Raw genomic sequence first — 23,374 nt, 5'->3', positions numbered from 1 at the left:
ATTACTAACTAGTCATTATTTTATAGGGAATTAAAACGAAAGAACCTAATAAGTGTAGAGAGTGAATTTTCGGAATTACCAAATATAGAACCATTTGGCAGTAGTCCAAATTAAGAAACTGATTAGGAACAATCTCAAGTCTATGTTATGTTTCTGTTCAACATACCTTTGTTGTAAATTGTAACTTTTTTTTATTTTAAGGATTCCGATTTAATAGCTATAGAGATCCTTGTCAAAGATTTCGTCCATGGAACTACTGTCTCCTTAATTATGGCCGTTTCGTTGTCGGCGCGGTAGTGGTGCGGCATCGGTATGCTCGGTATACGCAGTATCGAAAGCTTACCGAGCACCTACATTTCAATGTGCGTGCTTGGTGGTGCATGGCCGAAAACTCTTGCCTGAGAGGATGCCCGTGCCAAGTAATGGGATGTATAAATGGGTTGTTGATGATCTAAATCAGGTTACATTTTCATTCACACCATGTTGCAAAAATTCTAAGAACAACGTTTTCTCAAAACAGTAAGGCCATTAAAACAAAAATTCAACACTAACGTCACAAAGGGACTTTTCAGTAAGTAATTATATTAACAGTTCAATTCTACAACCGTAGCCTTAAAGCGAAACAATTTCCCCTGGGATGTGCAAGATTGATCTTTGTTCTGAAAATGGATGATCTCTGTCCAAAGACAACTTTGATGTTTCAGTTTTGTTGCGGTTGAATTGTTTTCTTTGTTATAAAGGAAGTATTTTCTTTACATTGTTTTTGCATCTTAGGATTCGTGTAGTTCCTAAATTGTTGTGAAGAAGAGTTCAACACAGGCTATTGACAAGTGTTCGTTATAAAATAATGGTTTACATCGAATTTTTGAGCAAATGTTCAACAACAAAAACATAGTAGATGTATTATTTTCCATTTTTCAACTTTTTAAACACGCTACTAGATCAATGATTCTATTAGTAAAGTAAAATATTGTTAAACTCTACTAAATAACGGCATATAAATTAACCCTAGCGTTCAAGCTTCCCAGGGAAAACCCGGTCGATCGATGCCAGCCAAAGTTGCAAGTCGCGTGTCCTAGAGTTTTGTTCTGTCACTATTAAATGCAGTTATTATATATTAGCTAGGGTTATACAAGGTTACTTGGATGATAAATCAGCGTTATTAACGATGAGTCATATAATTATGTTAAAAACTATTCGGTTTATGTATTTGTTTAGTTTTTAGACTGACCACGATATGTAATTCATTTTAGTGATTTTGTTAATAAAAATATATTTTTCCTGCTACCTTTGGATTCCGTTGAAAAATGTGTTAAGAGATGAATGTGTTAGGTGACTCGGAATCAATAGGAGTGAAGCTGCAGTGTCTTGAACACCGCCGAAAAGTTGTCTGCTTGTCGGTATCGTACAGGATATGTGTTAAAAACAGGTATAGTACTATTTTTCAAAGTCCGAACTTCGGAGCTGTTCGATTTTTACGTACACACATCAAAAAAAGTTTGCGATCACTTCGAAAAACTGAAATCTTTTTTGTTACTGTAGATTATATTATGATTTTTTCTTCTTTTTAGATTCTTTATTTAAAAATAAATTAGAACATAAAACAATGACCCCGTTCAATTGTTTTTTCATATAAAAAGGCTTTCAGTCCTAGCTTACGCTCATTCAGAAATCTGATTTAGTCAATTATAAGCGATTCAAGATATTTTTCGCGGAAAGTTGTGATTGAAAAAATGCCAAGAGGATTATCAGAGGTTTTACGAGCTAGAATAGTAACTTTGAGGGAAGAAGGATACACCACGAGAGTAATAGCACGCAGACTTGCTATATCCCAATCCTGTGTCGTGGCTACGTTGCAGAGGTATCACGGAATGGGGAATTTAGCTGACCGACCCCGCAGCGGTCGCCCAACTGTTTTGACAGCTGCCCAAAAGCGCTGTATTAGATTGCTGGCAGCCCGTGATCCAACAATCAACGCCACTAAAATAAAAGCAGAAGTCAGGGCCGCCTCTGGGCTTGAAGTTAGCACGCAGACCGTTCGCAATTGCTTGCACCAGGCTGGATTACAAGCACGGAGGTCTTGGCGAGCTCCGCTCAATTCCCGGCAACGTCAACAACGAAGATTGCAGTGGGCTAGACTTCGGCAAAATGAAGAAGGTGAGGACGAAAACATTTGGCAAAACTGTCTCTTCGTTGACGAATCCCGAATCAGCACTCATCCAGATAACCGACGTGTCCGTGTCTGGAGAAGACCAGGCGACCGTGAAAGACAAAGAACTGCCACTGGAACAGTTCAGCAAGGCGGAAAATCGGTGTCCTTTTGGGGTGGCATTATGATTGGAGCTAGAACGCCTTTGATCCCGTATTGGGGCTTCATGACAGCAGACATGTACAAAGCAGTTGCTATTGATGATATTGTCAGACCATTCCGAGTAAACCATGGGCACCAATTTGTACTGGTCGATGATAATGCGCCCGCACATCGAGCTCAACGAGTCAATGCTGCTCTTCAAGAATACGATATCACACGATTAGACTGGCCTGCCGGCTCGCCCGACTTAAACCCAATAGAGCACGCGTGGGATGCTCTTAAACGAGCAGTATGGAACCGTGAGCCACGTCCCCAGACAGTTCCCGAGCTCAGGGAAGCCGCTATTGAAGAATGGGATAGGTTACCCCAGGAAATGCTGGATAACTTGATCCTCAGCATGCCCAGGAGGATCTTCGCATGTATTCGAGCCAGGGGAGGAGTTATTTTATATTGAATTCACACCTTTTAATAATAAATTGTTGTTTAAGTTTAATTAAACAGTCTTTTTCTTTCTATGAAATTTCTATCACTATTACATTATGATTAATGGCTCAATTTTTTAAAATAAATAATAAAAAATAGTTTTATATTTTAATTTCAAACAGGGTATTCCTATTTAAAGAAAGCATACAACATAGATTTTTTCTTGATAAAGTTAAATTTAAAGAATTATAGGAGCTTATGCTATTGATCGCAAACTTTTTTTGATGTGTGTAAGTCTACGATTGCATTATTGACATCTTTCATCCTATTATATTACTTGGCAATATAACTTTCTCGCTCATCCGTTTGCTTTGGCAATTATAATATACCTTAATAACTTAGATAGAAGGTCAATATTCATTTAAGGTTACGCAGTGACATTTTATATTTAAATTATATTCGCCTGTTGTCGTAAAACTCTAATGAGTTCGAAGCTTGGAATTCTGAAAATAAGTAACAGTATTTTTAAACATCTTTTAGTTTCAAAAACATTTCTTAGTTTAAATTTGGTTAGTTGGTTGAAGATTTATAAAAAAAAAACCATCAAAAATAGTAACATAGCAAGGTTACTTCTTCTTCTTGTTGAGTCAATGCCAAAAACCAGTAGAAAACCTGTGTTATATTTCTTTGGCTCAGTAAGCAGCTACCTCTATGCCCCTATCTGTTACCTTTAGCAGGTCTTCGCGGGGGCAACTGGTCGGACTCAGTGGGTACGAGAGCAAGTGAAACATACTTTGTGTGGGTGGGGAATCCGCAAGCAGCAAGGTTTTGAGTCGGATTGGTACATCCCCATTTCCCCATGTTGTCTCTCGGCCCACTTGATCACAAGTGAGACGATTCAGGAATTTCCATATTGACCACTGCAAGTTTACTAAAACTTTATTACTTTTATTACAACTGAAACATCTGCTGACAAGGATTATTTCAACAGCATCTAGAAAGCATGAATGTTGTAGCTATCTATGGAAGAAAGTATTTATGTGGTCCGTGGTTGTAGCTCTAATATAATTTATTTTTGGCATACACTGAATAGTATTTAGATTAAGATTAGACCAAAATTTTGAGAACTGACAGAAACTCTGTCTTATGTCAGTGAAATAAAGATGTAACTGCTGGATGGAATAAAATTGGACCTAATAACATATTTGATATAATAATGATTTTTGTAAAATTTGTTCATGTTTTGAGCTCTGTTACTGCGGGAATAATATTATAATGCTGCTTATGATTTCCATCCAAGGAAAGCGTCGTGACAGAAGGGAAACCTCGGATTGAAGAATCTAAGACACTGTTCCACCGTAGGTCAAGTCCCCTTTTTCGTATGGCAACCTCTATAATGAGAATAGCCATGGTGGCCGCCAACCTTCGTAGAGAAGCGGCACACTAAGAAGAAGAAGAATAATAATAGTTAGCCTTTATATAGTCCCACTGCTGGGTACAGGCGACTAGGCGGATTGGAAACTTCATACACTTCATTCACATCATTCACAGATGTGTACAGGTTTTCTCACGAGAATTATTTTCCTTCTCTGGTAAATATCAAATAAAATTAATAATGTGAGATAACTACTAATAAAAAATTTTCTAGGTAAGGAGGATGATGATTGAAAACGTGTTAAATATATAATACTCATTAAAAAAAAAAACTAAATGACTCCTCCGTATTTTCTATTATTCATCGACTTTTGCAAGAGTAAACTTGAAACGTTTCATGTCTTTGTAAAAAACATAATGCAAATTGTCACGAAGCGGACTGTGTCAAGGCATGAATAATTAGTTGAAATTCTATAAAGCTAAATTGCTAAAGCATGTGTTAAAGGTTTGTTATAAAACGTCGTCTATATATGGAGTATATTCATAGAAATTGTGTAATGACATGCTCTATAAAGTCACCATGTTTCATGACTTTGTTATTACATATAATGTGCACTGTGTGAAATATTACTGTTAATAATTTGTAAACTACAGAAATTACTCATATTCTTTTGTTTAGAATTTTAAATTGCCGTTGTCACAACACACATTACACAAATGTATGCGGATACAATGAAAATGCATGAAAATATTGTTTAAAACTTATTAACATTTGTTTTTTTAAAATGAAACTATTTCTTTCGTTATGGTATGGTATAACGGGCTGGTGTCCAACTCGACGCAACTCGACGTCCAGGCGCCTATTTTACGTGTGGTGGATGCAGGGTCCTACTCGTGCCTCCTAAGCTCTTCTAAGAATCTCAGCACCCTCTTGGGTTTGCTGAAGACTTCTGGGAGCGACCGCTTCACTCCAAACCCTGTAGTTGGCGACTCTGGAGCATTGCAGTAGAATGCGCAAGGCCGTTTCCTCCCTCTCCATGCACGCTCTGCATAGAGGGCTGCCTGTGATATCTATATTGAAAAGGTGTTTATTATAATTATGGACCATGACCGGTTAGAATGGCAGTTTAGAGCTTTAAAAAAATTATGGCTTTGAGCATGGGGAATGCTTCCCTAGCCTGTCTACAAACTGTAAGTGCCCAGTGCTGTAAGTGTAACTACACGACGCGAAAGTTTTCGCGCGACCACCTAGTTACCTAGTGCTTTCACGTACATTAATGGCGAATCTGAATACTATTTACTGGGCAACAACATTTAAATGCCTCTGTGGCCGAACGGTTACCATGTCGAACTGCCACGCAGAGGTCCCAGGTTCGATTCCTGGGCCGGGCGAAATATTTGTATGACCTACATTTATTTCTCTCGTGAGTTTGGGTGTAATTTGTGGTTGTCTATGTGTGTGCGTGATTATACACAAAAATTTAAATTTAATTTAATTTAAAATTCCTCGGAATAATAAAACCGCCCGGCCGCCGCGTAGACCAAAGACAAGCCAACCTCGCCCAAGCGCCTGCGACGCTACCATAAGTTAAAACGTAAAAGTTAAATAAATAGAGCCCATTTTGCCATGACAGTTAGGTGCACGCGGTCGCTGCGCGGCGGCCACGCGGTCTACGCGCAAGACCATGCGATGAAATTCGTGTCGAATTAAACCCTAAGGGTTGTCCAGGTGTTGTAATGAAAAGTATTTCTACCTTCGTACACAGTTTCCGTGTTCGAAATCTTTACAGCTCCAGGGTTTTTGGAAACGTTAATTAGTTTGAAAAACATTCGCGATATTATAGCAGAAAAAAATTATTTCCCTTGTATACCTATCGTGAAAACCTACGAACTCGATATTATTTTTAAATTTTAATATTAAATAAATATAGCCTATGAAGTTTCAATCTTGTTTTCAAAGCTAAGATTTTTACATGTACAGTACACTGACTTGTGGCAAACCTGGCAAACTCGTAAAGTTTGAGTTATTTGTTTATGTAGAGGTAGTTCTATTACTCTACCTAAAACAAGCTACGGGCTCATAAACTCACGGTAAGTATTACTTAGGTGTAAAAAGGTTATGAGTCTTATCTTTTTTATGATTCTGTTTTGATTAGACGGTGTTAATATTTGAATGGTTTGCAGGATGTTTAACAAATATTTGCTTTAGATGTCACCTTCGTTGTTATTAGAGGTTTTAATTTCTTTTCCAACGTTATAAATGTCATGATCATAGTCAACCCATTCCTTCATTACTCTTTCACAAACTCTAGCTTAATGCAGTTGTAATGGTCAGCTCCAGTCGGTTTGAGTGAGCATGAGATTGGTTGTGCGTGAGTTCTGGTTAAACCGGTGCTGCGTGTAAAATTTATAAGCGAGGAGAAGGAAGGGCGCCTTACACACAACGAAAACAAGTTCCAAGTAGAAATAACCAGATGATTTATTTAAATTTAAAACTATAACATGTTACATGTGTTGCGGTTAATTATACGGTTACAGTATGAAGAACTAGCTTTTTTCTTTCCCCAGTTTACATTATGAGTTTACAGATACGCTTTACAGACAAGCCTCCGCCGAATTCCTCCTAAGAGATGTTACCTGCAAACAACGCCACAAACAATCTATCTATTCATCCAGATGAAGCTCCCAAGTCTTATTACCCAAACACTGTTCACCAACAAGTAATAAAAATGTGAAGGGTTTAAATAATAGATTACACCAACACTTCAAATATTTACCTTATTATTCCTAAACTACAATGTCATAGTGACATTTTGTACACGAATGGTGAAAAATACCAAGGCGAGAAGAGAAATTTTGTTTTTGTATTGAATTTACGAGATCTACCAAAAAAATGTGTTAGACAGTTAAATTTCAAACTTTTCTCGACGTGCAGAAAAGTAAAAATAAAACAGTATTTTGTTGTAGCATATTCTGCACTTATAGTCTTTAAAATATTTGTGTATCTTGGAAATGGGGTTATTGAACTTCTAAAAACACGATCCGGAAGAAAAGTCAGGTGTAAAAATAGTTAAAATTACATGTATTGCCATTGACCTTCAGTGTATTGCTATCAAACATTCACACATGTACAGTCAATGCCCTAAGGTACCTGACCTGAGACACCCGAGTGTGAAAAACGGTGTTTAATAAACTTAACCTTTAACCTGTGAGCATTCAAATTCATTTTAATATGACTTTGTTATGGCATCACTAACGAAAAGACGTTTTAAGAAACTTTTTAATTTGATCTTTATTTACATTACACAAATACAAAATTCAACCAAAAAGCTACATGTTCTATACACTTTTCTATTGAATGAGTAAGAAGGCTTTCATGGCCGACCAACGACCCGACCATAGACGGTTTAGTGATAGCCAATTGTAATGCCAACTAAAATCGATTAATTAATTGAATGAATCGATTTGTTTAAATTAGTCATAGCTAGTATGACTGGTGTAAGGAAAAACACTGCTGGACATAAGCCTCCCCAAGTGTACGCCATAGCGCCCGATTACCCGTTTTCCGCATCCACCACTACCCGCGACCTTCTTCAGATCGTCGGTCCATCTTGCAGGGGGACGGCCTACGTTACGTTTGCCGAGACGTGGTCTCCACTCGAGAACCCTTCTACTCCATCGCTCATCGGCTCTGCGACAAATGTGGCAAGCCCACTGCCACTTCAGCTTGCTACATTTATGGACGATATCCACAACTTTAGTCTTATGCCGGATATCTTCGTGCCGGACTTTGTCCCTCAACGAGATACCCAGCATAGACCTTTCCATAGCTCGCTGACGGACGTGTAGTCTGTGAGCCAGTTTAATCGTCATATTGTAAACCCTGGTCTTCAGGCACTGCGGGAATGGTGACGAGAAGACATGATGCAGTTTCCCAAATGCTACCCAACCAAGCTGCACTCTCTTAGCTGTTCCACGCTCAAAATTGTCTCTGCCTAGTTGCAGGGTTTGCCCGAGGTAGATATATTCTCGGACAACTTCGAGCGTTTCGCCATTAATCGCGATCGGGTCTGGGATGACGAGCTCATTGAATAAGACCTTAGTCTTGTTCAAATTCAGTCGAAGACCGACCGATAATGAGGCAGCATTAAGGCTGTTCAGCATTTTCTGCAGGTCCTGCAGCGATTCTGCCATTATATGGATGTCGTCGGCAAAGCGAAGGTGTGTGAGATTTTATCAATTTAATCAAGTGTCTTGAAGACGTCCTCCAGAGCGTTTGAGAAGAGTTTCGGAGAGATAACATCTCCTTGTGCAACTAGATGGGTCTTGTCTTGTTGCTTTGTACTTGGACACACATCGTGGCCTCGCTGGTGTACAGTTTTCAACGTACCGCCAATAGGCTTGGCATCGCTGCAAGGATTCCAGAACAGCCTTGGTTTCGATGGAGTCGAAGGCTTTCTCGTAGTCCACAAATGCTGGACACAGTCGCTGATTATACTCTTCGGTCTTCTGTATAATCTGTCGCACAGTATGTTGTGGTTCACGGGGTTGTAGCCTTTTCGAAACCCTGCCTGTTTCGGTGGCTGCAAAGCGTCAAATCTTCCGGCGAGACGATTTGTGAGAACTCTCGAAAACAGCTTATAAACGTGGCGCGATAGGTCTGTAGTTCTTCAAGAAGGTTTTGTCTCCTTTCTTGAAAAACAAAGCTACCACGCTCCTGCTCCACGCCTCCGGGGTAGTCCAATTAGCTATGACGGCGTTGAATAGCTCCTTGAGCTTTCTGAGCACTGGAAGACATTTAAAATTTCCGAAATCTTAATTTTAAATCCTCCTTCAAATCTTTACAATTAGATACTCGTTCGATTGCTATTGATCAATTATCGATTTACTAATCGATTATGAAAACTTTAATTGAATGAACCGAATGATGTTTTTTCGTACATCTCTATGCAACCATAGACAAGTAATAGTTGAAAAATAACTTCACTTTTGGACTACCATTTTTCAAATACGATGTTATCCAAATAAATATTGGTGGAAAAAAGTGATGAGACATCAAGTAAAAATCTTCGAAATATACATGAAAGTGTTACTTATTCGATTTATTGAGTATTGGTTTACAATTTTAACCAAACAGTTTTGTTTAAAATGGATTGGAAGACTATAGTAAATTGAAGTCATTGATTCATTCGAACTCGTGACCTCCCAACAGAGAAACCAATATCCCACTAAGCTACCATCGCTGTAAATTATAATGTGATAAAACACTCTTCCTGTCTAATATAAAGAATGTAGTGTGCTATTTTTTATTCATAAAATGAACCCTCTAGGTTTTATTAGTAGTCTGCAGCAACGCTAGCTGCATATGAATGAGACATAATTTCTATGCGCTAGCAATATAAAACATATTTCTAAATGGACCTCATATCTTAAGTGTCTTTACGACTTACCCAATAAACTAGGTGGCGTCAGGCTTTACCACTAAATTGAAATTGAATATAGGTAGATGGATTTTGTTCGCTCAAGTTTCATGACCTTGCCAACTTACTAATAAACATTGCAGTAACACCGGTTTCCTTTTAACATTACACTATACTCAATCAAGGTCAGAGATAAACGACAAAATCATGACAACAAACCTTGTAGTATATTTATCTATATATCTATCTCTACTTCTAAGTATTTATTTTACGATATGGCACTAAAGGAATTTACTAAATCTTTTCTGGTTGCCGTATTCGGTGTTGAGACTACTTGTAAATAAGGATAGTTTATTTGTGTTTCAAGTTGTAAAAGCTGCAACATTGACCCCTCGAAGTGGGTTGTGCAGTCGACTTGCCGTCTGAGCGAACGCACATTATACTACTTTGTCGACGGTGTCCTTTTTTTATAATATCAAGTGACAAGACTAGGAAGTTTTAGTAGCAGCAGAGCTCCTTGTGAACGAGTTCGTCCAGGGTAGTACTGCCACCTTACCTATTTCTGCCGCCAAGCAGTAATGTCAGCATCATATTATGTGTTCCGGTTTTGAAGGGTAAGGGTGCTGGTGAAATTACAGGCACATGGGACTTGTCAACTTACGTCTCAGTAGCAGTGCCGAAACCGTCGAAACCGGCCAAGACACACCCACACAAAGACACAACATTATTGAAATCCGTACCTAAAGAATTACGAAAAAAATGATGTGTTAAATAGAACTTAATATAGTCGTAGTGTGTGACTGAGTGTGAATTTGTTAATCTGTTAGAAATCTGCGCAAACTATGCTGTCGCCCACGGACTTTTCTATAACTGAATGTTCTACAAGGCGCGCCTGGACCGCTTCCACGACGGTTAGCAGGGTGCGGGCCAGGACCCCGGTTCAGAACTCTTCAATATTTTAATCGAATCGTTCGACTGGATATCGTTCTCGAATCGAAGGGCGCTTTCTGAGCTATTCAGTTAAATGTTCGATTTGGATTCGGATACGATATCGTTATCCAACAGCGTTTACGGATTTAGTCGGTGAAATAGATTATAAGAAAAATGAAAATCCTTTTATATACATTTTTAAGACTTTAAAGGCCTGAAATATAGGAATGCATTAGTCTTGCATTAAAATAAATTAATAAAATTGAACAAAATCCAGACTTTATTTAAAATAATAAGACATTTCCATATTAATTCTTGTTTTGTAATCAATAGGACGTAGGTAACTTGCATTCGATAACTGTGTTCTGATTAACGTTTGTAGCCTTTGCTGGTCGAGAAGTTCGAGTAATCGTACGGGTGTGACGTCATTTTGGTTCGGTTTCGAATACGACACTTTGACCTTCGACTCGGGTGTTGTGAGTAAAAATTAAAAGAAAACGTACGATATCAAATCGAATCGGTCGACAACTGAGTTAGTGTAAGGATCTGAATCGACCCCCTGTTCCAATATCATCCTGAACATGATTGCAAATAGATTGGACAGTGTCATTCAATTATTTAAAACTAACACCTAGTTAATAAACTATTTACTAACACAAACAAGAGTTATAAACTGCCTCCGTGGGCGAACGGTTACCATGCCGGATTCAAACGCAGAGGTCCCAGGTTCGATTCCCGGGCCGGGAGAAATAGTTGTATGGAGTTTGGGTGTAATTTGTGGTTGTCTATGTGTGTGTCCATGGCACCAGAGACACAAGGTTTTCCCTAGTGCGTGGCTATGTTGAGTGTGTGCGTTATGAGATATGTTAAAGTTACTGGAAATAAATGGTTTAATAATAATAATAACTTGAAGCCAGAGAGATTACAATAGATATCCAAAATTGTAATAAAAAACGTTTTGAAGGCTTTATAAAGATGCGATGATTTGGCATTATCATGATGAATACAAAAGTTCTGGACGTTTTTCATGAACTATAGACTTAAAACTTCCGTCCGTCTGTTAGTTTTAAAATGCGAACTAAACTATTATTTTTAAATTACCACAGACAAATGAACACATTAAAAGTAAACAAAAATTGTTAAAAGTATTTGTGAAAACGACTGCTAAGAACCGCTAGTTTATTTTTATTCTTCGTATTAATGTTGAATTGATAACTAGTTTTCATTAAAAAAATCCACCATTCTTAACATAAATTACATTTTCATAAATGTTCTATGACCCTAGTGTAAGAATGTTAATTTTTAACCTGTACATTGTCGGTGTTTTGTAGAAAGGGCGTAAGCGAAATTTCGTAAATTTTTCAGGAGAGCATGTTTTAGGTTCTAACGACTGTTTTAAAATATTATAATATCCGGTGTTAATATTCAATTTTAAAACAAGAAACTTAATTGAAACCAAAATGAATTTAAAACCAGGTATAAATATTTTAAATTACTCGTTTAAACATAAAATCTTCGAAATGTCACGTAACGTCTTTAAACAAAACACCGACGACACAATAAGTATGCATTATAAATATTACGTGTGTAATAACTTTATTAGTAATATATAGGGGTAGTTAAGCAAGTACATAGTTTTACTCTGGATCGATATTCGACCGATATTATTCATAATTACCTTCGAAGCGGAAAGCACGCTCGTGCTTATAATACGGTGAAAGCCATTAAAGAAATGTTTAGTAACTCTTGCGTTGGGAAAATAGATTAAATTGGAAATAAAACTATTTTCGATATAAATCGCGTTTATTTGTTTTTGCTAACAAACAAAAGCCTCGGTACGTTTTCAAGTCTTATGGTCACGAATGAGCCAGAAATGTACTGGATATATATCTAAACGAATAATTATCAATGGGTGACAATCGCAAAAACCTATGTACTCAAAAATAACTTAATACGAATTTGAATTCTAAAATTCTATACTATATCCTCAATAATATAATGATGAAGGTGGAAAAGCAAAATTTTTCCGAAACTATTAATGGTAGATTAGAAAAACAACGTACATACGAAATTAAACTAATATTTATATTTATTTTTTGTATTAAACAGACTTTAGTCATATTTGGTTCAAACTAACTTGACCCATGTCTTGTACGTATTATTTTAAGTCTATTTCGTCAGGTTCCCAAAAAATATTAATACTCCAACTTCGTAACTTAGTTATTCAGATTGCGATATTGTCAAATGCTTCTCCAAAGTATTTCGTTCTATAGTTTTTAATTTTTGATTTTTTTTTAGAGGTTTTTATAATATTAAGTGAATCTCCTATTTAAGCATAAAAACGTTATCAACTAATGAAACTCTTCCGAAAAGTTGTCATTTTGCAGATTGTCATTACACCAAGGGTGCGATATTTAGCAACATTGCATTACAACCAAAATTTCCAACATTCAATCCTAGATAAAGAACTCTGCAAATACCCACCACATTTTATGGTACATTGTGCGGGGAGGCCCCTTCCGTATACCCCGATACCACCATACACCAATACATTATTTAAGCCAGTCCCATTCATTGATTTTCACTAGAAGTTTAGGCTTAACTAACAACTGGTGTTTCACATGGTGTCTTCTAGCTGGCACCTATACCAGTGGGCGGCTGTGCATTGTGAATGTTTGCGATAGATACTAGGGAACTGAGTATATTATTATAATGTTAGCAGCAGTAGAGCACCTTATGAAAGAGTTCGTCCAGGGAAATTCAACCTTACGTATTTTTGCCGCCAAGCAGTACTGTGAGCATTACTGTGCTCTGGTTTTGAAGGGCTAGGGAGCTCGAGAAATTACTGGCACATGGGAACTTGTCAACTTATGTAAGGTGACGGGCGCAGTGACAATTCCCTTCAGATCTTTAAGAGCAGTTACACACAGCGACTTGTTGGCAGCGATGCAAACGCGATGCATTAGCGATGCAATCGCTATTCGTCTAACTCTACATACGCGCGCGATTTTAAGCAGCGATGCAAGCGCGAGACTGCATCGATGCAAACGCGCGTCCGCATCCCTGGTAAAAGTAGCCGTGTGTAACCACTCTAAGATTTAATGCTCAGAGTGTCGTGTTGCTGCATATCTATGCGTGCCTCTTACACATTCGTCACATTACTTGGTTTCATAAAAAATAGTGTATTTTTTAATTTTTTTTCTTATTCTCATTATTATTTTCATAATTAACTTAGTTTTCACGGCGCATTAGTTCTTAACTGTACTTGTAAATATATTTATAATAAATAAATAAAATACCCATTCATGAAATTGTCGGAAAGGAACGGAGGAATGGAATGATCTCTAATAATTATTAATCAATTTAAAATGTATGCTACCCCATGATACAAGCTAACTAAAGGCCCATTTAGATGGAGAGAGTTTCTCGCACGCTTCGTGACGAAAACTCGTAAGCGATTATCGGAAGCAATAATCGCCATAAGATTATCGTATCATAATGTTTACATTCAGGCAAGAACTAAAATCTCGCCTGCGATTATGTCATACGAGATTCGCAAGCAACTTAATCGCCTCCTCGACTGTTTACACGGAGAAATATGTAGTAAGGAGATTCTTGCTTACGAGTTTTCGACTTGTCTAAACACGATCTCGTATGATATTTTTTCAAGTTCATACGAATATCGTACAAATCGGTTCGAACCGTTTTGAGTGCGAGAATTGCCATTCGAGTTCAGTGATTACTGCGGAATTGACAATGGATAATAATAATAATAATAACGCACACACTCAACATAGCCCCGCACTAGGGAAACCCTGTGCCGCGGGTGCCATGGACACACACATAGACAACTATCAATTACACCTAAACTCACGAGAGAAATAAATGTAGGTCATAATCGAACCTGGGACCTCTGCGTGGCAGTCCGGCATGGTAACCGTTCGGCCACAGACGCAGTTAAATATATCAAATATATATCAAAATGACGCAAAAATCATTCAAATTTGAAACTGCTGATAATATTAATTTCATTGCACTTTATAGAAATATATTTTGTATTATAATTTGTTTATAATTTTTTTTAAATTTTATAACTACTGACACAAACAAAAACTGACAATTATGATAAATTTATAGGGCGAGTGAGTGCGTGATTGAGTGAGTGAGTGCGTGCGTGCGTGCGTGCGTGAGTGAGTGAGTGAATGAGTGAGTGAGTGAGTGAGTGAGTGAGTGGGGAGTGAGTGGGGAGTGAGTGAGGAGTATTTATTGAAAAGTGCATTTACTTGAAAAGTCGTGTTCGCCATCTTGGATTTAGAAATAAATGCTATATTCGTAATTTCTATTAATTCGTAATAGTTAATTCGTAAATTCGTAATAAACACTCCTCACTCACTCCTCACTCACTCCCCACTCACTCCCCTCTCACTCCCCACTAACTCCCCACTCACTCCCCAATCGCCCCCCACTCACTCCCCTCTCACTCACCCCTTCCCCCCCACTCACTCCCCATTATTTGAAAAAAAAAAAAAGTTTTTTCGCTCTCGTTCCATTAAATTGTCTTATAAAAGCAGTGATAATCAAAACACCCTCGCGCACTGCACGCATGGTAGAAACGGCTGGCACAAAAACTCGAAATACGATTTTTGCTTTCAAGTTCTGTTTACACGGAGACGTTCAACATGCAAAGGCGAGGCGATTGTTGCTCACGTGGAAGGGCGATAATCGCGAATGTTTAGACGAGGAAATTTTTTTTTTATATTCTTTCGATAATCGCATCTTCGAGACGAAAAACTCTCTACATCTACATGGGCCTTAAATATCTGTACCCTGAAAGGTACAATTTAAGACTGTTCAAGGTTACAGTGGTTACAGTAAATAGGTATTTTTTTACATCAGGCAAGATTGTGGCTAAGCGTGAGTTATAAAAAAACTCTAAATCAATGTTTCAGCTGCGGGCATCAACGAGTCGTGCACCTTCAATCAGCAATGCGAGGACATGGTGTTCCAGACGGAATGTAGGAACGAGCGATGCGCTTGTATGTTCGAGATGATCCCTGAAGTCACTGTGGATGGCACTGTCGCATGTAAACGTAAGATCTCTTTATATAATTATTTGAATCACATCATCATCAGCAGTTTATCGCAGTCCACTGCTGGACATAGGCCTCTCCCATTGTGCGTCATTTCGCCCGAACACATCTTGTCGCATCCATCTGCTGCCAGCAGCTTTTAGCAGATATCATCATCAGCGTATCGTAGTCCACTGCGGGACATAGGCCTCACCCAATGTTCGCCATTTCGCCCGAACTCAGCTTGTCGCATTCATCTGCTGCCAGCAGTCTTTCGCAGATTGTCACTCCATCTGGCCAGAGGGCGTCCTACACTATCTTTGTTATTTGAATCACGACTATTAATTTAAAGATAAAGTGCAAGTTAAGATTAGTCATTCAATTATTTATTGGTATTCCATAAAGCTACTAGTACTAAATTAAAAATATTTAGGGAAGTACGTAGTGTACCAGAGCATTGCTTTCCTTATAAAGGACGTTATATTACTACTTTATATTACTTTATATTATTACTATTATAATTATTTATTTATTTATTCAAATACACTATTCATAATTTGTAAGGTACATATTTATAGCTATGTTAATTATATCTGTAAAATTTTTAAATAATCTAACAACTATCATTCTATTATCCCTTTGGGATGCCATTAGAAATCGCATAGCAGTGATTCTTGAAACGACAGTCTAGCCTGTTGGAGATAATTTCTGGGACTCTGTTGGTGCTGTCTCTCACCTTGCGCACAAGTAAAGCACATATTTTATGCATTGTTTCGTAAAACAATCAACGCGCGCAGATGCGAACAACCCCGAAGCACTGCAATATCGAAGCCTAATACCATTAATGTCTTGTCTTTGAGAAGGTTGTAAACCCTAATGAACCGTGACCAGCTTCACGGCAATAAAATAGGATACTTCGGCCCGCAGAAAATTTATTCATAATTAAATCAAAAGGTATATATAAAAAACAAGTACAACGCTACAAAACATTGCCTACTTAAATACTAAACGTGAGACAGACTTACTCCGAAAAAGCCGAGTTATACAATATTACAGATTGGTATTAAAATTGGCTCATGGTTATAAGTAGTTACTACAGATTGGTATTAAAACTGGTAAAATAATCAAAATTAGACGCAATTAAAAATTAGAGCAATACTGTTTGCTGCCGCGTTCGAGCAGGGAGTAGCGATGGAACGAAATAAAATCAAAATGGCGAGGCAAAGTAATTAAAGAACGATTAAAAGGTGGAATTACGATGTAAGGAGGTCACGTCATCACATCTTATACCAAACCTAAAACCACGAAAACCCTAAAAGCATTGTTGTACTCTACTCTGAAGACGTTGTGAGCTACACCTGCTACCTATAAACTTAATTTGTTTTATGGTGTTATCATGTAAATATATATAAAAATTTAAATACATTGATTTTCAGCGGAAAAGAGACAAGAAGAATCGTTGAAGACGTTAGACCCGGCAATGATTGGCATTCTTGTGGCTATGGCACTCATGTTTGTCATTATCTGCGTCGTTCTCCGCCTCTTTAGCAGGTAATGATGAGTTCCCCACACCTGATGCTCTAAAAGTACCCTAAACAGAAAGCGGTGAAGAGCATTTACAATTTGATACATACTTATTATTTTTCATACTTTGTAATGTAACTGTTTACTAAACAGTAAATAGTTAGATTATAAAGTATACATTATACTGTTATAATTTATAGACCTAGATAAAAATAAAGCGATTTAATGAAAAAATGCACTCCTTTATACAAGATTACGTAGGAAGAATCGAAATATTGAATGGAAAATATACTAAACTAGAACATAAAGTATGTCGGTTGTTATAAAGATGAAAGATTAAAATTTTGCTTTTGTAGCATTATAATAATTGTAGTTTAAATTTCAGGGCAAGATGGAGGGAAAACCGCACGATCTTCAACACACCGAATCCACGACTCATGAATGTTTCTTTACTACGGGACTCCAAACTGTTGCATTCTCAGGTAAACATTATCTACGTAGACCGGAGGCTAACAGGGGGCAATTGTAACATTGTCTATATTTCGAAAACGATCAGTCGTTTTTACGCGTGTATGCTTGTACTTACTCCTCAGACACGTTCCGTCATGTATTTAGTCTAGCGCCGGCAGCGCGTGGTGCGATGGACTCTTGCAGGTCGTTGTATTTCCAAAGTTGTGTCTTCAAAGTAAGAATATATTGATTTTTAAACACAAATTATTCGATTTTAAACAAAGAATTTGTACGTGTAAGATGATAATTAGGTTTATAAAAGATCAAAGATTGTGGTAATATTAGGTACTGTGTGCATGTATTTCGCAGTAGTTCTGAAGGTATTAAATATTCTTCTCTAATACGTCCACTGGTGCAGTTGTAACACATATTCTGGAGGCAATTGTGACGTTACAATTGACCCACTATTACAATTGACCCTGTGAACATTTTTTAAACTATATTTTTATTAAAATTTTTATTGAATTGATTTTCAATTATTTTTTATGTGAAATTACTCCACTAGTTTCTTATAATTATCTATCGATCTTATCATATATAGATCTTTGTATTAATAATTATAATATTTTTTATTATTTCATTAATCAACTAAATCCGAATATTAATGTTTTAAGAAATGTAACAAATAAATGTTTATTTACTTATTAAACAAGCACAAACGTGAATAAAACACACCTTTTAATTGCATCATATTATTAAAAAAATGTAAATTAACTTGGACAATACAAAAATGCTCTAGTTTCAATAATACGAGTACATACCTTCTATTAACAACTTCATTTACACCACAGGCAGAGAAGTACTAAGAATAAAAAGTTTACGGAAAAAACCTTCCTTAGAACATAGTCTGCAAACATTATTACGTGGGGCACACTATAAGTTTCTGTAATGATAATTGTTCACTTTCAAAAATTCATTTGTCTGTCTGGCCGTGTGTGAACTGGCATTATCGTGGTGCAAGATGATACGGCGTTTATGGTTATTTTTACGGAGTTTGTTAATAACTTCCGGAAAACAAATGGTCGTGTACCAATCACTTTTCATGGTACAACAATTCTCCAAAGCAACAGTAGCCACGTGTCCAGTTTTATTAAAAAAAGAAGCAATCATCCGCTTAGAGACACTTTGCATGCACTTTGCGACACATTTGTTGGTTTCGGCTCGTCTCGAAAGACCCTTACGCTCGATTGCTGCTTTGTTTTGGAATTGTAACTATAAATCCATGTTCCATCATTTGTTACTACGTCACACACCAAATTTAACGCCCCTTTGTTGAATCTGGTAAGCATGGCATTCGCGATCCGTTTTTTGAGCCTCAGTCAAGTTGTGCGGGATCGACCGAGAGCACAGCTTTTTCACACCCAAACGTTTGTGTAGTATTGATTGTATTTATCTCGTGCCTATGCCTAAAGATGCCCGAATCTCATGGTATGCCACATGCCTGTCTGTTTGGATACGGCGCACAGTATCGATGTTTTTGTTGTTCACAGCAGTGAACGGGCGACCATCACGAAATTCTTCACTGAGATTCACACGACCGCGTTTGATTTCTGCAAACTAGCTATAAATAGTCGTCTTGCATGGTGCTTCATTGCCAAAAGCAGTTTGAAGCCGAGCGATGCTCCGCTGAGCTGTTAAGTTACACTTAAAGTCGTGTAAAATTTTCACGAGTTAAATCAATGGTGATGTAGACAACCAATTTCTAAAATGACGCCACAATGTAAAAACAAGTGACAGTCAGATGAAACAAACTGTATTCTACAACCAAAGAGTTCCATTTTCAAATGTTGTAATTACTTTTTAAATATTGTTTATGTAATTGGCCAGTTCCGGAAACTTATTGTGCGCCTTAATGTATATTGTAACCTGTGAAATGGTAACAGATACTTTAATACTATGCTCTGGGAGTAATAGTAACAGAGGAGGCATTTGTCACAAACAACATCTCATTCAAACTAAAATCTAATTTTCGCGTACAAAATTTTGCATTTACGTTAATTGTGCTTAGATTAGTTATATTAATTCAAGTGGTTCTGGTTAAATTTCAAATTGTTGGCCATAAAAAGCATTGCCATTAAAATTAAGACTACTATTTTTGTTTGTTTTTACATGTTTTTATTTGTCAGTATAATTATTGTATTACATCTCATTAAAACAATACTAAAATGAGGTTCCTTTTAATAATAAAAACATTCGCACTTTTCTATATTTTGCATTTTATTATTTTCAATTGGTGTTACTTTTGTACCAGGGTAGGGGTAATTAGTAACAAATCGCCGTCTCACAAAACCTTTAAAATGTACATTGTTAGCAAAGCGAATTTTCGAATAATCACTAACAAATGTTTGTAGCCAAATATATTTACCTAACCTCACACTGGAAATGTTTTAAGGCTACGTTAAAGCAGTTCTATAATCAAAGCGTGCGTAAAAAGTGTCACTTTTGCCACCAGTCTAACTTACTTCAGCTGGAAATAATAACTTCTAATATATAACTAATTTTTTAAATCACATGTAAATTGAAACTATGATAATCTCGGAAAAAGCGTCATTCCACTAAGAAAAAGTGTCTAAATATCTTGGGATCACTTTATATGAGAGTTATAATACTTGTCTATGTTTGGAAAATAATTTAAAAAAGTAAGGAGAATAAAATCATAAAATTCTATGTCATTATCAAAAAATTTACACGTTCCACTGCTGGGCACGAGTCTCTTCTCAGGTTTAAGCCATAGTCCGCCACGCTGGCCCAATACAGGTAGAGACTTCACATATTTTCCGAAGGTTGTCAACCTTCTACGACGTGCTGGTTTCATCACGATGTTTTCCTTTACCGAAAAGCTCATCGTAAATTTCAAATTAAATTTCGCACATAAATTCCGATAAAGTCAGAGATGCGAGTCCGGATTTGAATCCACAGACGGGATGAACAAGTCGTGGGTCTGATGGTAAACGACATGCCTGTCCATAATGGTTGCAGTGCCACTCAGAACTTTAAATTACAAAGATTGAGGGGCATTCCACTCTGACACATAAGCTGACAAATCCCTTGGGCCTGTAACTTCACCAGCACCTTTACCCTTCAAAACCGGAACGCAGTAATATTCACATTACTGCTTGTCGGCAGAAATGTGCAAGGTGGCAGTAGTAACCTGGACAAACTCTTTCACAAGGAGCTCTACTGCTACTAAACGTCACATTAGTCCAAAATGTCATATTAATCAGTCAACGAAATAAAATTGACTATTGCTAACATGAACAATAAATAATAAAAGAAGAAATCAGTGTCGTATATCATTAGTATCTCTTCTTAGCTGTCTACTACATACAATTGATACAAAATTTGGTTTGTTATTGAGGAGGTCTATAATGCGAACATTTATTCTGAAACAATACCTTTAAGACCTTAAACTGAAATTTTACGTGTATATTTTCTGTGACGCTTCTTTTACAGTAACGTTATAGACCATGTCTTTTCATTATATTTACAGTTCATAATTAGTTGTAATATTTTCAGGATCGCCGTGGGTCTCGTGTTAGCATGCGTCCCCCATCAAGGCACGCTAGCCAACAGGAACTAAGACCACATTCACCTAATACTGGTATAAAGTCGATTGAAAACATTTTGCATCTTCTTAAAACTCTATGTGTTTATTTCTAACTTTTACTCTTTTTACACTTTCATTCTTCTTCAATTTAACCCATTTTCTTTGTACTGTTCGATGTTTTTCATGTAACCCTGAAATGTGTTCTATGTTTCAACTATTTGCTCTCATCGTGTTTTTAATTCTCCTTTCTGCATCTTTGTCTTCGTTATTATGATTTTATTTTAACACACTTCCCAAATTATCACTGTCTTTAACATTGGTTTCATCTATCAACAGCACGCCATCACCAAAGTCATCAGCTACACCGAAAACCTTCAGGTTAATTTGAAAATTTCATTTTGCTTTTTTCAAATTTGTTTCAAAGTTCCAAGTTTCATATGAATGAGATAAGTACTAGTTTTGCATGACTTTGGTCCCCCATATTACAAAGTTTGAGCTTGAAACCAGTAGGTTTGTTTTCATGCAGTATTATACGAATATTTTTAATTTTACTGCTTTAAAATGCATGTTTATTATGGTTGCCAGTATAGAACCAGTTGGTGATTCTTTTTTCTTGGGTAACGTTTCATAATTTTATCCCATTGATCGGCCAGTATGCATCCATTTCATTCAAATATTTTATTTGGTAACTATTTCTACATAACACGTTACAGTCACTGTTTATTACATTTTAAATATTATCAAAGTAAATAGACACGTTTTGAACACCTTTACAAGTGTAATAGTTTTGCCACCTAAATCTATTAATAACTTTCTAACCAGAAAGACTAAGTTCTCCAAGTACAATAAGATCTTGCTTACTACTTATGAATGTCTATTAGAAAGCTTATCATCGAGCTTGTGAGTCAAAAATATAGAATTCACTTTTACCGAGCATGAAGAAGAAGCCTTTTCATTTAGACAGTCCGTACACGCATGTTTCACCAAATGGCATGAGAATTGCAGTATTTCATAGTGCCTAAATGTTCACAGGATCTCGTCGAGGATCAAGGGCAAGCAGCGGCCACTCTGCCACCTCTCTGAGGTCAGCAACTCTTCGTTCGCCCACAACGCCAGGCCCCACATCGGTTACCGTAGAAATACGCCCACCAGATGCATAAAACAAAAATAAATAATATCACGAATTTGAAAATGGATTGAATAGAGAAGGCACTCTCTTAGATAAAGTCAAGACGGACAAATCTATAGGAAATGGTATAAAAGATTGGTTGTAAACGTAATGCTAAATTAAGACGCTTTCAAAGTATTTTTAAACGACGCAAAGTCTGTAACACATGCCGAACAAAACTATTAACGTATTATAAAAATACTCAGTCCAAATGTTTACAATATTTGTGATAAAATTTACCAGTCGTTTAATATTATAATTAAGTTAAATTAAACTTTTATCGTGGAAAGTGAAACTATTATTAAAATTATAGCAATAATGCACAATGTATCTGTCGTTCATAATATAGCCACTTGAAAAGTGCCTCTAACTCAAATTGCGTAAAATATCATAATATTTGTCTCTCATTAAACACATTTATCGAATTAAGCTAAATATCTAACAAACAAATTAGACACTAAACTAGTTTTAAAAAGAAAAATTAAAGCAGTTCACTTTAATCTATATTTATATCAACATTCATAATACAAAATTAGTCACAATTAAAATCTTTAAGTGTAGAGCACAATTCAACGATATTTTTAGGAATAAGTTTAGGACAACATTTAGCTTTTTTAGCATTAGATTGATCGCTTTTTGGCAAGTTTTGTAGTTCTATAGGTTTTAAACAGTCGATTACTAAAATTTAGATAAGTACTAGATTTAGTTCAGGTTTATCTTCTTTTTCGAATTTTTCTTGTGAGTAACTGCTAGTTTTGTGACTTCTGCCTTAGACCTCTAATTAGCCTACGAGTTGGGTAAGCAAAGTTGATCTAGAAATTTATTTATGGGGACCATCTCCTTTCTCAGGAGTGATCTGAATTTTGGAATAGGGTGGATATACTTAGAGAAGGATAGCTTTGAAGCTGCTTTCTACCTGTACCTTTGTAAGACTATCGAATCTAGCCCTAATACGTGTGGATGTTGTAGCTTCTTTGAAAGGTTTCTATGAAAGAGTTGTGAATTGATCTTAAGATTTCTTTCAATTCAAGATTTCTTATAGTTTTTTTAGGTGTCTCCTATCTGTAATGTGATGTGTAAATTGGGGAAATTTACACA

The 23,374-nt window shown here is 36.7% G+C and overlaps 1 protein-coding gene across 2 annotated transcripts in view; it reads left to right on the top strand.

Moving 5' to 3' along the window:
* LOC113231689 overlaps positions 1-22,859 on the top strand; it is a 122,662-nt gene extending 99,803 nt beyond the window's left edge. Inside the window, exons 4-9 of one of the 2 annotated variants that reach the window (XM_026466151.1) lie at positions 15,408-15,548; positions 16,964-17,078; positions 17,437-17,533; positions 21,078-21,162; positions 21,445-21,486; positions 22,141-22,859. In XM_026466151.1, coding sequence (XP_026321936.1) covers positions 15,408-15,548; positions 16,964-17,078; positions 17,437-17,533; positions 21,078-21,162; positions 21,445-21,486; positions 22,141-22,268 — 608 coding nt within the window. In that variant the 3' untranslated portion in view covers positions 22,269-22,859. The remainder of the gene's footprint in view (positions 1-15,407; positions 15,549-16,963; positions 17,079-17,436; positions 17,534-21,077; positions 21,163-21,444; positions 21,487-22,140) is intronic. The other variant, XM_026466152.1, reaches the window with a different exon arrangement.
* Positions 22,860-23,374: the final 515 nt, after the last annotated feature.

This window comes from Hyposmocoma kahamanoa, unplaced genomic scaffold (assembly GCF_003589595.1).
Source record: "Hyposmocoma kahamanoa isolate Upper Pololo Valley unplaced genomic scaffold, ASM358959v1 66, whole genome shotgun sequence".
Taxonomy (NCBI): Eukaryota; Metazoa; Arthropoda; class Insecta; order Lepidoptera; family Cosmopterigidae; genus Hyposmocoma; species Hyposmocoma kahamanoa.
This window is presented reverse-complemented; position numbering and strand designations above follow the sequence as displayed.